The sequence below is a fragment of the Terrapene carolina genome, unplaced genomic scaffold (assembly GCF_002925995.2).
Source record: "Terrapene carolina triunguis isolate 2854851 unplaced genomic scaffold, T_m_triunguis-2.0 Scaffold199, whole genome shotgun sequence".
Lineage (NCBI taxonomy): Eukaryota > Metazoa > Chordata > Testudines > Emydidae > Terrapene > Terrapene triunguis.
This window is the reverse complement of record NW_020664550.1, coordinates 545,469-562,632: the sequence shown is the minus strand read 5'-3', so window position 1 is coordinate 562,632 and position 17,164 is coordinate 545,469. Positions and strand designations below refer to the sequence as shown.

Genomic DNA, 17,164 nt, shown 5'->3' with positions numbered 1-17,164 from the left:
TCTCCAATTTCTCCACATCTTTCTTGAAGTGCGGTGCCCAGAACTGGACACAATACTCCAATTGACGCCTAACCAGCGCAGAATATAGCGGAAGAATGACTTCTCCTGTCTTGCTCACAACACACCTGTTAAGGCATCCCAGAATCATGTTTGGTTTTTTTGCAACAGCATCACACTGTTGACTCATATTTAGCTTGTGGTCCACTATAACCCCTAGATCCCTTTCTGCTGTACTCCTTCCTAGACAGTCTCTTCCCATTCTCTATGTGTGAAACTGATTGTTCCTTCCTAAGTGGAGCACTTTGCATTTGTCTTTATTAAACTTCATCCTGTTTACCTCAGATCATTTCTCCAATTTGTCCAGATCATTTTGAATTATGACCCTATCCTCCAAAGCAGTTGCAATCCCTCCTAGTTTGGTATCATCTGCAAACTTAATAAACGTACCTCTATGCCAATATCTAAGTCGTTGATGAAGATATTGAACAGAGCCGGTCCCAAAACAGACCCCTGTGGAACCCCACTCGTTATACCTTTCCAGCAGGATTGGGAACCATTTATAACTACTCTGTGAGTACGGTTATCCAGCCAGTTATGCACCCAGTAAAAGATAGTCACTAATAACTCATCCAGATAATGTTTGGAGCAACATCCTGCTACTCTCTCTGGCTAGTCTAAGCAGAGTAGTGAGACTTTGTCTGGACCCAGCCATCTGGGTAGCTATGGAGGTGTCACTTTAATGGACAGCATGTTCACAAGATTACAAACATAGGTCAGGTGGGGAAATGGTGGTGATGCTGCTGCTAATGCGAAGCTTATATATGCTTTAAATGCATAAACATAAGAACTCTTTCCAGTGGTGGGCAGTGTGTTTTGCAAGTAGGAAGCTGAGACGCGGGGAGGGGAGGTGACTTACCCAAGATCACACAGCAGATCGGTGGCAGAGCTGGGTATAGAATCCTGGTCCTCTGTCTCCAGGTCCATTGTCCCAGCTACGGGACCATGTTCCCTTGCTGCTGCTATCATTGCAAACCAGTCTAGTGCCTGGGGGGGGAAGAAGAAATGTGGTTAGGTAACCAGCACAGATTGTAGCTCTTATTTTGTAGGGTAGTTTGTTTTTCTGGCCCAGTAGATTAAATTGGGTCTGTTAGCCTTGAAAGTGTTCCCTTAACTTTTGTAGAGGTTGACTCAGTGTTGAGTGGCTACGGTACAGGATTAGGAGGCAGGATTCCTAGTTTTGGGGGAGAGGTGTTTGTGCATTAAGGGGAGTATTTCCTAGTGGACTGCCCAGGACTGCCTCTAACTCACTGTGAGGCTTAAGGAAAGTCACTCCATCTCTGCCTCTATTTACCCACTTGTAAAATGGCAAGAATATCTCACAGGGGTATTGCAAAATTTAATTCATATTTGCACAACCTTGGATGGTTGTATAAATGCAGGATAGTAGCCATGCACTGGGATATGGATTGCAGTGATTTAGAGGTTGTGAAGGGCTAGATTTAAAGTGTGCTGTTAAACTGATCTCTTTTCCTGGCACATGGCGCCTGAGGCATGCATTTCCAATCGTAACTGCAACTATAAAATAAGCAAATTCTTTTCCTCCTTTGGATTAGTGCCTATCTGTGGAGTTTAAATCCATAATCTAGTGTTTAAATTTAACCTGATTTTTACCAGTTATTCCTTTATTTTAGGCTGCAATTAAACTTGAGGCTTTGACTTTAAACTCTGAAAACAGCAGAAAGCTATCACTTGCATGAAAAAAGGGATATTGGAAAAAGACTTCCCAATGAAAGGATGGGTCCTGCTCGCGCTCTCTCTCTCTCTCCGCTGTAATCTCTTCTGTTAGCTTGTTTTATCTTATCAAACAAAAAGTCCCAGAAATAGAAAGTTTTCCATGGGTAAGAGAACCAGCCCTGGGATACACAGCATTAGGCTGTGTGCATTCCCCTTAAAAAAAGGAGCCCAAAGTGGCAGTCGATTATAAGTGAACACTATTGATGGTCTGTCTGCATGGGGGAAGAGAGAGAGGCTTGAGTTAGAAATGTACATAACTTGCAATGGTACACGCTGCTTCCAATAACATTCCGCATCTGAGTGCTTCCCGCTTGCTTCTCTAGTCTGCCTCCGTTGCTTGAGCCCAAAGAAGCTATTGATCTTCTGTTACAAGGATGACACAAGGGAAAGCAGAGGCAGCCGCTTGCTTTGGGGTTGTAACAAAGAGAATACGCAAGATATTCAGGCATTTTCCCAAGTCGAAATCTTGGTCCGAGGGTCTCCACCTACTCAGGAGGCCCAGCAGGGAGGTCTTACTGGTTAAAGGTAGGTGCTCTTGCAAGTTTGTATACTAGGCATACTAGTTAATTGCCGAGATATATCAGGTTGCAGCTACTAGTTAAACATTATGGGATTTGTGCAGTACTGGATTGTTGCATGTATTAGAAATGCAACACATAAGAAAGAGGTAACAAACTGTAGTAGTTCTGCTTTGTAACAGGCCAGATGATAAACTTTCCTTTTGGCTTTGTGTTCTTACATATGTCACTGTTGAGGATATTAAGCAATTTAAAAATCTTCTGTTTAGTCTCAGCTACTTAAGATTTATATTATGTTTTTCTACAAGTATGTCCCCAAATGCTGAAGTACGGCTGTTGTGGGCTATTGTATTGGGGTGTTAAATTTCTTCTTTCCCCAGGAAAGCTCGACTTTCTAACTAAAGGTGACCCTATTGCATTTGCTAAGAAGCTGGTTTCAGATATTACCAAGATCAAGTAATTGTACGTTTTTCAAGAGTGTTTTCATAACAGTTATAGTTTGGGGGGTTTTTTGGGGTGTGCTTGTTCTGAAACAATAAGGCAAGATTTATTTTATTCACTTCAAAAATTGGGTTTGTCGTCTCAGGTGAAAATATGTTACTGTGAAATCTTAGGACTGTAGTTGGAGACTAATCTTTGGACAAAAGTATCTGCAGTTCATATACTATGTGTTAACCAGGAAGTCAAAAAAGGCCGCTTTTAAGGATGACTATCTTGAATATGAGCAGTTCAAATTAATATCTGTTGGAAAACAGAACAGGTTTAAGTTTTATGCTCTGTCATCACTTAAATTGGTGGCAACTTTTTAGATTGCCCCCTCCCTTGAAATTTATGTGACAATAGAGGTTTCCTTTTATCATGTTTAAAGGGCCAGATGCTGCAGTCTTTACTCATGTAAAATGCCCATTGATGTGTTTTATCTGGCCAAGGTGTTTAATGCCAAGGTGTTTTATCTGAGTTCAGGCTGAAGGACTGAACCTTCAATCTTCTTGTGTTTGAAAGATAAGTGACAAAGAGCCTTCAAAATCAAATCTCCTATAAAGTGTGTGGTGTTTGCGGAGTTAATATGGAAATCGCGGGAAAGCCAGACTTTGAAAGTGAGTGAAAATGACTATGTAACTTTAAGGGATTTAGATGATTTGTGTTCATGGTTCACCTTTCAGCATTGGTAAGATCATCTTAAGCACTTTGTGGAACTGCGGTATTCACTGCCATGAGTCTCCTGCTAAAAGATCACTATATTTGGTACATACATTATCTTAGTGACTATCCCATGACCTTCACAGAGAGCGTGTTAGGCTGCGGAGTGCATGAAATGGGAACTGACTGATTCTCTTGAACAGCAGGCCAAAAATTATTCAGAGGTCCTTTCCCTGTTGTTTTTGCTTCTGAATTTGAGATGGGGCTATAGATTTAATAATATCAGTCAAGTATGGAATTGCAGACCTAGGGGCTGTGGGGTTGCTGCTACACCCAGCTGCTGTGTTCTAGTTAAATCGTGTCAGCATTTCCATTAAAAACTATAGTTTTCAGAGGATTTTACTAGCTGGTTGTCAAGTGTTTGGGGTTTTTTGTTTTGTTTTTTTTGTTTGTTTGTAAACCTCAGGCTGAAATTTTAGCATATTGGGTCTCCAGCTGTGTTTGCACTGGTGCAAGTGGGAGGATAAAGCCCTTATGCTCTCCCCAGGAACGCTGTTTGTCACAATCTGCTGTATTTTAGAGGCCAATAATTTCTCTTTCCAGCTCCCTTTTTTTGAACTGGGAATAAAGCGATCTGGGAAAGGATTTCTTAGCCCAGGGGACCTCAAACTTTTTCATAGCATGGGATGCATCTTCAGCATTGTCAATCCCAAGCATTCAAAAATGTGTCAGGCCTCAAAAAATCATGATTGGCTTAAAAATCGTGAGATTTAAAATAACATGTTGTGCTCTTTTTATTTACTGTCTGTTCTCTGTGGGTGCACCCATGTCACTCTTGCAAGCTTTTCTCCATGGCTATGAGGGCTACCTTTTTTTTCTTTTTTCTTTTTTAATGAAAGCAGTGAGTTTCTGTTATCACATGACTCTTGGGGCTTTAAGGAAAACCTCAAATATTGCAAGACTCCTTATAAAATCATGAGAGATGGCAGCATTGCTTTTTAATAGATAGTTACATGGACATGTCCCCTCCCATTCACAATTGAATGGATCGCCTTCCATCCATCTCAGCAGCTGGAAACATTTGGCCAGCCTGCTTTTCAGATCACAGTGTGAGAACTGTTGGTTTAGCAGAAACCAGAGGGGGGAGAGGGGTAGAGAAATTGCCCCAAACCATCTTCACCACCCACAGGTCTCATCTCAGGAACCAAGTTTCAGAAAGTTCTCGTGTATAAAACCTACTGAATATTTTAAAGCTTTTTTTTTTAATTTAAAATTTGTGGGTAATCTTTATTGCATCCCCCAGGTAGTTTGGTCTTGAAGTTAAAACCGCTCCTCAGGACACCTGGGTTCTTTTCTTGCTGCTAAGAGGAAGTGTGGCTGGTAATTGGAGCAGAAGGCTTGTTTTCAGGACTCCTTCATTCTCTTCCTGCCTCTTCCATAGACTCGCTACGTTACCTTGAGCGAGTCACTGCTGCTTCTCTCGGTGTTTCATTTTCCTCTTCTATACATTGGGATAGTCAAGGATTATACCTTAGTTCTGTATGAAGTACCTTGCACGTTTTTAGGAATTTGCAGATCATAATAGTAATAAATACCCATCCCATAGGTCTACCGTGAGGTTTAATTAAATGTTTGCAAAGTGCTTTGAGATCCTGTGGCTATGTGCTATGCAGGTGCATCATCACAAAGTGTGAGCATAGTCAAGCACTAGAATTACAGGGTAACATTCAAAATAAATATAACAAGAAAATAGGTAAGAATAAAATATTGTAATAGCCTGAGACTTAGAAACAGCGGTAAAACTGAAGACCAAGAAAGTGAGCAGCAGACGTGTTGAAACCCTAGCACCTCCTGTGGGAGACAAGGAAGCCGGTTTAAAGTTGTTGCTATTTTAAATCTTAGCTTCTGTTGATTGGACATGCTTGCTTTGTTCTGTGCAACTTCAAAATTGCTTTGATTGGAAAAGCAAGAGAGGATATTTGGCAGCTTAACAGTTCCCCTCCTAGCAAGCTCTGATTACTTCTAATATCTTGCAAAAAGGCTGAGATTCCCGAGGGCCAAATGTGGCGTTCAGCTATACCAATGTTGCTCTGACATGACTCAGTTGAAATACCTAAAATTGCCCCCAACTTAAACTGGTGTAACTGAGAGCAGAATCTGGTCCCAGATACACAAGTACGATGGAGTAATCTGTCGAATGGAGGAGCTTAGAGATATACAATTGTCTCTTGGAAACTGGGTTGGCAAAAGTATTTGTGCTTAAAACTGCAAGAGGTGCTGTTTGGTTTGTGCATCTGGGGAGGAGATGGAAAGAAATAGCTTCCTCTGGGGGCACTCATGTATCAGCTCAAAGAGTCTCTAATTTTAGCTGGACAAAAAATAATCCATCTCTGTTTTTAATGGAGGACGACAGCGATTCTGATCGATCACTAAACCCGATGCCTTTGTGGGAATTTATTTACATGTTTGATAGAAATTCAGTTTCTGTCAAATTAAGTGTCTCTTAATTTAAATGTAAAATATCTTACTCATTGAGTGGAGGCATCCTACTTCAGAGGCTCTTGGCAAACCCTGTCACGTGGTTATATCCTAGAGCTGGGTTAAGTTTCTAAAATTAGTTTTCCCTGCAAGTTACTGAAGTGATTATGTCTGTTAATAGGTGATAGTGACGAGAGAGTGTCATAGTAGATCCCGTAAAGAAATGCCTAATAATCGTGGGCCTGATCCTGAGGCTTGCTGAGCGGCCAGGGTTGCTGTTGACCTCAGAGTGTGTGTGTGTGTTGGGGGGGAGGGGTGGCATTATGGGTGCCTAGCTGCTTCCAGGGTCAGAGCCAATATCAGTGTTTTTAAGCTATTGCTGTGGTCTGAGGAAGATGAACAAACCAATCCATTGCAATTACAGTGAGAGCTTCTCTGTCATGCTATCGGTGCAGTCCTATCCAGAGCTGGCTACAAGCCCCAGGATGATATAGTGGTGAGGCTGGCCATACAAGTATTGAGATAGATGGGGACAATGGTGCAGGGAAGGGGCCAGCTTCAAAGAGTTTTGGGTTTTGTTTGGTAAACACCCAAAAGTTCGGCTGCTGTTTCTGCAAACTTGGGCTGGGGATTTCCCAAGAAGAGGCTTTTTACCAGTGCTCTCCAGCCCTTTCACTTCCCATTTTGGGCTGAAAAGGTAATGAGAACAACTTGGGTCATGGCATCCTAGAATTTCTTGCTCTTCCCTTATGGCGAAATACTGCAGTTTTCTAGGAATGCGTCCCACGCACTACAACTGGCAGGAATGCGAGGCAGAATTAGTGTTATTACTCTAGAACGGTGGCTCTCAACCTTTCCAGACTACTGGACCCCTTTCAAGAGTCTGTCTTTTGTACCCCAAGTTTTACCTCACTTAAAAACTTACAAAATCAGACATAAAAATACAAAAGTGTCACAGCACACTATTACTGAAAAATTGCCGACTTCCTCATTTTTACCATATAATTATAAAATAAATCAATTGGAATATAAATATTGTACTTACATTTCAGTGTATAATATACAGAGCAGTATAAACAAATCCCTGTCTATGAAATTTTAATTTGTACTGACTTCGCTAGTGCTTTTATTGTAGTCTGTTGTAAAACTAGGCAAATATCTAGATGAAAATTAGGTCTCTTTAAAGTGTCTCAAGTTGAGCTCTTAAAGTTATTAGTTGCTTCAGAAAAATCATATTCTGGATGTGCAAAAGTGGGGTTGGGAAGGAGAGTGGACCTGAAGCTATCATAGACCTTAGCCCATTTTGCAAACCAAATCCTACATTTTTATGGGGTAAAGGCCGAGAGATTAAATGATCCGGTCGCCTAAGCATGCTGTAGTTGCTTTGTAGCAGCACCTTTCAAAGGAATATAGAGAAATTGGGTGACTGACTCCCATAGACTGCTTTGAAAATCCCAGCCTACAAATAAATACATATGAGAGAGACCTGAGACAGTTCTGGATCAGTTGATGGTCCTTCTATCACAAGCGGTTCATAGGAGCCCGTCTTGGTAGTGAGCAGAATGAAGCCTCTTGAAAGCTAGGCCATGTGTAGCATTGGGAGCAGATGTCTGTGAAGCTTTGTCTTGCACAAAACATAGAAGGTGGAGATTTTGCCCTCCTGGATTCCTTGTTGGTGTCAGCACTAGACCCAAGACAGGGAACACTTACCTTCCGGTTCCCCCTTGAGGCTTCTATTTCCACCTCACCACTATTATTAGTGTGAAACTGTTTCTGTCCAGAAAAATAAGTAGGTACATGACTAGGGCTGGAGAGATCTATGTCAGATGAAATAGCCCCTCCGTGTGACTCCCGTGTTGAACAAAACTAGGGCTGGTTGGGAAAAGATATATATTTCCCTTGTGAAAAATTTGATGGAAAATTTAAGTTGTTTTTGTTTTGTTAACATATTTCAGATTTTTGTCAAAAAGTAAATTTTCATTAAAGTGGAAATTTCCTTGTAAAGTTTCTATTCAATCAATAAGCTGTTTCCCCCCCCATTAAAAATAAATGTTTGGATGGAAAATTTTTTTGACCCGCTTTAAACCAAACCCTTTTGGAGGTTCAAACAATACATTAGGCTTTCCCATGCATCTGGGATCCCTTTTGATACAGTAAGAACATCTAGTCTTGTGGTGTTTCCAGTCAGACTGGAAGGAGGAAGCACCAACTGGCTTCTGACCAAGCCCATTCTTGTTCACTTTCATCTCCCAGCTTTGTAGCCTCAACAGGAGTGGAGGGTTTCTGGAAGGGTCAGGTCAGTAATGGCTGTATTGGGTTCCGCTCTGCGTATTCAGGTACCTCCTCCCCAATGCTTTGTGTGAGCCTATGTTTTTGCTTTAAGTGCTGTTCATAGAGAGTTCTGATTTGGCTCTTTAAAAAAAAAAAGAGTATGACTGATGCAGCTGAGGGTTTCTTTGGGTGTTTTTAAGTAGGTATCTGTGGAAAGATTAACAAAAAATGATCAAATAAAAAGGTATGTATCTAGTGCTGATGAAGGGTGCTGGATGCTTTTTACGCACAGGCCAGGTAAAGCATTATACAGTGGCAATATTAGCCTGCGCTTCCCCCTTGAGCTGGAGGGACCGTCTCCAAGACTGAGTGAGGATATTTCAGCCTCCATGGCTTGTTCATTGTTTTCTTTGTTGAGAATGCCAAGAACGTGGCCAGTTGTAGCGGTGCTGGTACAAATTCACTGGGACTTGACCTGACGCACTCAAGTAGCGGTTGAAAGATGTTACTGACCTTGGCTGGGTTTGAATGGGTAACCTCTAGCCCATTCCCAATCATCTGAGCCATCCAGTGCCATCTGTAATGTGCCTTTGGTGTATTTAGAAATTCTGGTGGAAGGACACCATTTACAAAGAAAATGCCTTTGAACTTTATGGCCATTGTATAGTGAGCTTTGTGGAAGGTACAACCACAGAAATTAGACTAACGTGCTGTAGTGCAAAGCTGTCTCAAATTGCCTTATTATCCACGGAAGGTTGTCTGAGTGCATATATGGAATTGAAGTCAAAAGGGATCCCGTTATCTTAATATCTAAAACAATCTGCTGGTTAAATTTCTTGGTGTGCATTGGGCTGTACTCAGTCTCTGCTCCCAATTCACATACTCAGAACTCTATTGTTCCTTTTATTACTCTCTGCCTTTCCATGCAGTAAATCAGCTTTCATTACAGGAACAATTAAATAATGCATATTCTGGGCATATGGTAGGGAGAGCTGGAAGAAGGTCACAGCAGCAATACAGTACCCATCGTTCATGAAATTCCAGTTAAAGGGAATTTGTGGTACTGGGGAAGATCTGGAGTGAGGCTGTTGTGATTACTTGTTCTCAAATGCTTGTGATCCCCAAACTGTGTGAGTAACTGAATTGGTTTCCCGGAATGCCCCCTTCCTTGTACAAGCCAGCGTGTGCTGCTTTCCATTCAGCTCTGGGTTCTCTGACTCATAACAGAACTGTCTGCAGCAACTCCCAGCTTTGCAATTGCACACAGAGCTGGAAGCCATTACTGGGACCCAGTCCCAAGTTCATCATCAAGGTGTAGGGAGGGGGAGATTGGAATGCTGGTCGGATCAGCTGGAAGTATCTGCGCTGGCCCCTGTGTCAGTGGTCTGGAATTACTGCTTTATGAGCCAACCCTAACTTGATCTAGGGAGGGGAGAGGGGATCTGAGGCTACTATGAAGTAGGGGATGGTTACGTTAATTGCTTCATCTTTCCCATGAAGTTTTTGAGGTGCATGTCACTGCACTTACCCATACCCCTCATGTGCATCTTTCCAGAATGCTTGCTCCAAAGCTCCATTGCATTCAGCCCAGATAGAGGCTGGTGGTATCTAAACAGGTGACCACCACCTTTCCCCTCCCGCTGAGAAAGAGGCTCTATCACTACTCAGACTGTGAGGTGATGAAGGATCTCCTGACCACAGACTTGTGACCTTTGTTATCCTCATGCGCTGAACTCTTCCCCTCTCTCTTTGCATTAATAACCTTGGGCCTGGATGTGCAGAGTTAGGCTCTGAAGTCTGTATTTAGGCACCTGAATAAGAGGCCTGATTCTGAGAGGGGCTGACCAGCTCTCTAGTAGTTCTGCGCTTATGAAAACAATTACGCTTATTAAGGTGCCTAAATACAGGCTTCAGGGCCTAATTGTAGGGCACCCCGGTTTGAAAATCTTGGTCTATGGTGCCTTAAAAAGTCTGTGGCTTGTTCTAAGACTTGTCCAATTCAGAGGTAACTGAAGGGTGGCCTAAAAAGTGCTAAATTCCAACCTGTTGTTGCTCCCCATGGGGTGAAGACAAAGTTGATCAACAGTATGTTTGTTATGGCTGGCAAACTGTCCCATGTGACTTCTCTTCTTTGTCCAAGTGAGATATAAGTAGAGTTGGGCAGGAAACAGTTGTTCTGTCCTGTGAACGTTTTTGAGAGTTAGATTTTTTTTTTCTCATTTTGAATCATGAGGAAAAGTCAAAATTTCAAGTAATCGCGAACCAAAATTTCTTTTGTTTCCGGTAAATCAGAATATTCTGATTTTGACCTTTTAACCTTTTTTGTCTAGATAGCTTAAATTTGGGAATCGGTTTTTATTGGAAAACCTGGAATGTTTCATTTTGACAGTTTGTGAACCTTTTTCCCTGACAGTTTCTTGAGTCGGGAAATTTGTTGAACCCAACCTTGTTCCACAGACCGTTTTGGTTTTGACAGAGTGGCATTTTTTCAGTGAAAAATGATTGATCAAAAAATTCTCAGCTGGCTCTAGGTACAAGTAAGTGTGGTAGTGTGCGTATATTTTTGATATGGCCCGTGGGCTCCAATGTATTCTAAAGGGTTAGGAGCCCTGCAGTACTTCAATGATGTTGAAGATTTTGAATGTTGTTGAGCTGGCAGACACTTCTGCTTGTAATATGACATTCAGTAGCATTACCGAGACTGTTTCCATCGGGCAACAAGTCTTTCTTGGTCAGTGCTCACTTGAGGAGTCTCAGATTTTCCATTTGCAAAGGCTTCCAACAAGAACGCTGTGTAAGGTCTATTTCCCTAAACACGACCGCACTGCACTAAACACCCATTCTTTCCAGTGGCCTGAGTGACATGCAGTTGATGAGTCCCAGCCACATTCCCAGTGACAGGAGTCCCTGTCGCCAGAACCACAAGCACAGCTGGATCTAATTGGCCCCCTCAGCGGAGAGTGAAGATTAGGGACAGAGCAGGCCAATAGAGCTGGAATGCCCGTCTCCACACAGAGACAGAGCAGTTTAAGGGAAGCTTGTGCTACAGCTGCTGCGATGTAGGGAGAGCAGAGTTCAGTCCCCGGGGCTGTTGAGAAAAGCTCCTTTCGGTCGTGCTGAATTGATGCACGTGAAGGAATAAATGTCAGAGACAAACCGGAGCCAAAAAGTTTTTAGATGGGGATTCGCCCACCTGGATAGTGCTTGGCTCGGGGGGCTTAACCCAGAGCTTCAAGAACAAACGTGCTTGCAAAGCTGAACCTTTCCAGTGGGGTTCTGTGACAAAACACTGCCATACAGGTGAACAAGCTAAATCCATCAGAATTCCTGGTTTGATTTCCGGTGGGGTACAGAGCGTGGAATACGGAATCAGTCTGCCAGGGGAATTGGCGAGTTGAATTTTTGCCGGGGGGGTGGGGAAGAGAGTTTTTTTTTTTTTTTTTAATCCTTATTTATATCCTGGTAGCATGTAGAGGCCCCAGCAAAGACTTGGCTCTCATTGTGCTTCGCACTGTACGAACAATAAGAGACCGTTGCTGCCCCTAAAAGCTCACAGTACAAATAGACAAGATGGATGGAGTGTCGTTATCCCTCTTTTACGGTAGGGAAGCTGGGTCCCAGAGGGACGAAGTGACTCTCAAAGTGTCTGTGGCAGAACCAGAATTGGAACTAGGATCTAATGAGTTGCTGTCCAGTGGTTTAACCACAAGACCATCCTTCTCCATCTGTCTCAGTGGGTGTTGAATGCTGTGTGCTCACCCCAACGGAACAAATGGTCCGGATTCAGTTCACCTTCGCCCTAACTTCCGTTCAGCTCTGTCATCCCCTGCACAGGCTGGGTTTATTTTTCCCCCTCCAGCTGCTCTAGGTGAATGCACAGCCCAAGCAGAACTGGCACCTCCTGCAAAGCATTTGTACATGACCCTTACTGAGAGGATGTTCTGATTACCCAGAAGGCCGTGCATTACAATTACCGAGTAACTGTTCAGCTCGTCTCTAATTAAAAAAAAAAAAAAATCCTTCTTGACTTGCCCCCAGGCATATTTAAGCAAATTGACTCTAAATAGAAAAATGATAAGCAGCTCACGTTAGCTAACTGTGAAATGATAAATGACTTCCCTCTCCCTCTTGAGATTGCTAATGCCTTCCCCTCAGGCACCAGCTCCCCAGCGGAGGTTCAGCTTCTCTGATTCTCAGTCATTCCTCCAGTAAGACAGTGCACGCAGCTGAGCAGACACCACCATTGCCAGGGCAAACATGAGGTATTCCTTCCTTCACCTCTCGGGCTAGCATCGCCAACCCTAAACGTTCAAAAATCACGCATCAGGTTCCAAAAAAAGAGATTGGCTTAAAAATCATATATCGGGGGTATCTGTATTAGTCTGTATCCACAAAAACAACAAGGGGCCACTGGACTCCTTGTTGCTTAAAAATCATGAGATTTTTTTTTTTAATTAATTTTGGTTTCTTTTTCTTGGGCTTTTGAGATTTTAGGAAGCACGTTTTCAAGCTTTTTCCCAACAACCCTGAGGGCTAAAATGTGGTTCTTGTTTTTTAAAGAAAGCTGAGATTTTCAACATCATCCCCTGACTCCAGGAGCTGTGGCTTTAAAAACACAACCCCCCCAAATTGTGATGCTCATGCTAAAATTATGTGAATTGGCAACACTGCCTTCCACAGTTCCTATTTTCTTTTTTTAAAAAGCTACTGAAATAACATTGATAGTCCCAGGAACGTGGGCATTGCCAGACTGGAGCAGACCAGAGGGCAGCTAGCCCAGTATCCTGTTCTGACAATGGCCTACGCCAGCTGCTTCAGACAAAGGTGTAGGAAACTCCATAACGGACATTTCTGTCTGTCTGAGATACTACAGTGATCGGGGCTATGTCAGTATCAGAGTGCCTCACAATCGCTAGTGTACTTAGCCTCACAACACCCCTGTGAGTATTGTTATCCCCATTTTACAGATTGGGAATGGAGGCAGAGTGTCTGTGCTGCAGCTGGGGGAGAGCCTTCTAGCCCAGGTAGGTAGATCTGCGCTAGCAGGGCTTGAGCTAGCCTGCTGAAAGTAGTAGCGTGGATGTTGTGACTCCGGCAGCAGCTTGGGCTCTCAAGTGCATCCGCCCCTTAGGGTTGAGAGCCCAAGCTGCAATGTCCACACTGGTTTTTTGCATGCTAGCTGGAGCCCTTTTAGTGTGAGAGTCTGTCGGCCTGGCCTGGGAGACTGGCACTCCGCATCTTGTAAAATAGCCGCACAGGAAGTCTGATGGAACCAGGGACTTCAACCCAGGGCTCCCAAATGCAAGGCTAGCCATCCTTCTTTGTGCTCCTTCCATTGTGCAATGACCTGCCAGGTAATGCATGGATTAGGCCCTGACACACAAACGATGCTGAACATATAAATTGCGTTCCTTCAGATCTAAGTGCAAGCTTTTTTTTTTTAAGGAGCTCATTTAGGTTACCTTGAGCCACTTCCCTGCTCCCCAAGCCTGGTGAGTAACAAGGGATTTCTCTCAGGAAAGAGGCAACTTTTTTAAAATTGCAGGGGGATCACAAGTTCCCTGCTAAACATTAGGGCTGCTGCATGTTTAAATTGATAAAGGAATGTTGTGCGGGCTTTGTGAAATCACACTTGTTTTGAGCAAATCTTTTATTGATCTTTAAATCTACAGTTAGTTTAGCCTCCAAATGGAAGCTTTGTGTTTAAAAATCACAAAATCCTGCTGTAAACAGGAAGACCTTTGTGATTTTAAATAAAATCAGTGTAGATGGTTTTGTGTTGGGGCTTTAAATATTTCCCAGCAGCATATGCAGCCCAGGACATGAGATGTGACAGCCTATCTTTGCTGCCTAAGCAGAGTAAAACTCTAAATATAGCACAGATATTAGAAGAAAGGTTCTATATTAAATTTGTGCTCAGTTTTAACAATCTCGGGTATTAGGAACACAGGTACGAAAAACTTGTTAAATTAAAATAAGCTTTTCAGCCCCCGTTCAGCAAAGCACTTAACTATAATGGAGTGTTCTCCCCTTCATTGGGATTTAAGCCCGTGCTTGAGTGACTTACTGACTCCAACTTGAATCCTCTGACAGAGTCCCTTTAATTCTGAAATATTATGCTCTGTAAGGTCACCGTCCTGTAAACTCTTCCTCTTAATGAACTGTCTCTGATCTTGCAGTTTCATCCATGTGGCTGGATCCTCACATGCAGGCAGGCCCATTGATTTCACCGGGACTCCACGTGGACAGACTCTCATGCCCGTGTGCTGTCTCGCTGAAGTCAGTGGGCCTCTGTGCAGAGCTCAGGGAACCTGCCCAGCTGGCTCCCATTGCAGGATTGGAACCTACATGCCATTTCTGAGAGTAGTCCCATTGCCTTTGAGTAGGGCTATTCACAGGGACGTGTACTCTCCTGAGTAGTGAGTATTTCCAGGATTGGTCCTAAACCTAGAAGTACAGTCATTGCGGAACTATTTTGGAACAGGGTTCCCAATCCAGGGGCTAATATCCAGATCTATGTGGCATATCCAGTCTTCTATCATCCCTCTACTTTGTGGGTGGTTGGTTTTTTTTTTTTTTTTTTTAGTTCAAGAATACATTAAATTATGGTTTGAATATACTTATCCCACAGTCCTTACTTGTTTGTGTAGTCCCAGTGAAATCAATGAGATTACGTGTGTGAGTAAGGGCTGAAAGATCAGGCTCTCCTTTAATCTATGTTCCGGAGTGAAATAGATCATATAGATAATTTGTGTGTGTTAAATAAAATAGGTAATACACAAGATTCTTCTTGGTGTTTTCTATTTGCTTGTAATGCAGTGGAAAAGGTTGCTTTTTGTTTATACAGTCACCTTATTTTTCTTGTAAACGTTGATACAAAAATCTGGTGAAGCAGATACTGTTTTAAAAATACTCTGTAAATGCTACAGTGTAATGTTAAAGATCAGAATTCTTTAGGGGTGTGGGTGTGTGTCAAATCTCCTTGCCTTATTTTTGCCTTTTGTTTTGCATCAAATCAACAAAGCCTAATTTTTTCTTAGCCTATTAGATTCCAGAGTGCCCTGAGAGGAGCAGGGAGGGGAATGATCTCTGTTAAATGACTTGGTGGACTTATAGTAGAACTTGCTCTAGTAGTAGAGTCTAAAAACTGTGTCTGTCCTATCTACATCTGGGGTAGGTTTTATGAGTTCGTTTTTTTTTTTCCACCCAGTTATGATTTTGAAGAGCTGGTTGTTTTCAGCCATAGAGTTTCCATTTCATACACCCCACCTCCATTTACGTAAGGAGCTTTTAAGCATCATTGATATATGTAGAATACGAATAAATGCATTGATTTTTGTCCTGCGATCGTGGAATTGTCTGGGATCAATTTCACACTTCCCCTGGCAAGCACTGTGTCGGCAGCTGCCAGAGTGAAGACAAGAGTGAGTAGCGAAACCTGGGGCTTGGCAGGAAATCTGTGAAAACTTCGAGAAATGAAAGCTCAATTGAGGTTTTGTGATTGGAAAAAACCCACAGGGTGGTTTGGTGGGGTTTGCTCCCTGCCTCTGCTCATGCCAGGTTGCACTCTCTTTTTCTCTTTTTGTTTTCATAGTTCTCCTCAAGCAAGAGGTAAAAAAAAACTTGCTCTGTGTAGGCTTAATTTTCCAAGGGATCAGCTCCCACAATCGGGACAGGTTGAGCTCCCCCTATGACACTAAGGCTAGGTCTGCATTCGAGTTTTTTTTAGCTTGAGTGAATTGATGGTTGACTCAGATTAATTGGCAAACGTGTTTGTTCATGCGAGGCTGGACACACCATAAATGTTAACGGTAAACGGCAACCTTTGTGGGGTGTCCACCCTAGCATTACAGACGTTGTTAGCCAAATCAACGTCACAGGCAATAAATTAACTGGTTAAAATGCTCATATAAAGCTGCCTTTCGTGCCAGATTTCCAAAAGGGCCCAGCACCCATTGTGAGCACTTTTAAAAATTTGTCTCTATAAGTCTTTATTTTACGTGTAAGCTAAGGAGGTGTGCTAATAGGAGTCAAACATCGGTCCTAAAATGTACTATTTGGGATAACTGAGCTGTGCAAAACCTGTGAACCATTTTGTTATGTAATGTTCGAGGATGAGTTAGCAGACTAAATGATCTCTCAGTGTATTGAACGTTTTACAGACGTTGGCTCTCGTTTTCAGATAGGATGTAAAATGAAGGCCCTCTGGCTATTTGTGATCATGAAAGGTCCCCTATTGCTTTTCACAAGGGTTGGAGTGATAAATCCTATTCTTTCCAAGTGCTAGTTTGGGTGACTGCGATGTCTCCCTACATTTCCCCTGGCAGTATGAATGGGATATGAGACTCTTCTCCAATTCCTGCGTCCCTACTGCACGAAGGGCCTTTGCTGTAAGTCTTGGCAGTTCCGCAGAGCCTTTTATCCGAGGATCATGCAAAGTGCATTACAGAACTTAATGAATTAAGCCTCACAATGCTCTTGTGAGGTAGATCAGTGTTATCCTTATTTGCCATAGATGAGGTGTTTTGGGGGGGGGGGGGGGGGTGTCACATGAAGTTGTGGCAGAACTAGGAGTAAAACCTCAGTCTCTCTACTCCCAATCCCATACTCCAACCACAAGATCGCCCTTCCTTTCCGAAGGCTTTTCCACCATCTTAGCCTTCAGAGCTGATGTGCTTGGTGCAGGGCCGGCTCTAACTTTTTTGCCGCCCCAAGCACAAAAAAAAAAAAAAACCCCCCCCCCCCCCCCCCCCCCCGCCCCCCCCGCGCTGCCCTCCCCCGCCGAAACCCCCCCCCCCAAGCGCCGCGCCGCCGAAACAAACAAACCAAAAACCTGGAACGCCGCCCCGCCGAACCAAAAAAAACCCCAAAAACCCGAGCGCTGCCCCGCCACCCAAAGATTGGCCGCCCCTTACAAGGTGCTGCCCCCAGCACGTGCTTGGTCGGCTGGTGCCTGGAGCTGG

The 17,164-nt window shown here is 43.2% G+C and overlaps 1 protein-coding gene across 1 annotated transcript in view; it reads left to right on the top strand.

The window, feature by feature from the left end:
- The first annotated feature begins 2,168 nt into the window (after positions 1-2,168).
- The window catches only part of LOC113407162 (ras association domain-containing protein 5-like), an 83,548-nt gene continuing 68,552 nt past the window's right edge, over positions 2,169-17,164 (top strand). The window contains exon 1 of the mRNA XM_026655273.1: positions 2,169-2,319. Coding sequence (XP_026511058.1) covers positions 2,169-2,319 — 151 coding nt within the window. The remainder of the gene's footprint in view (positions 2,320-17,164) is intronic.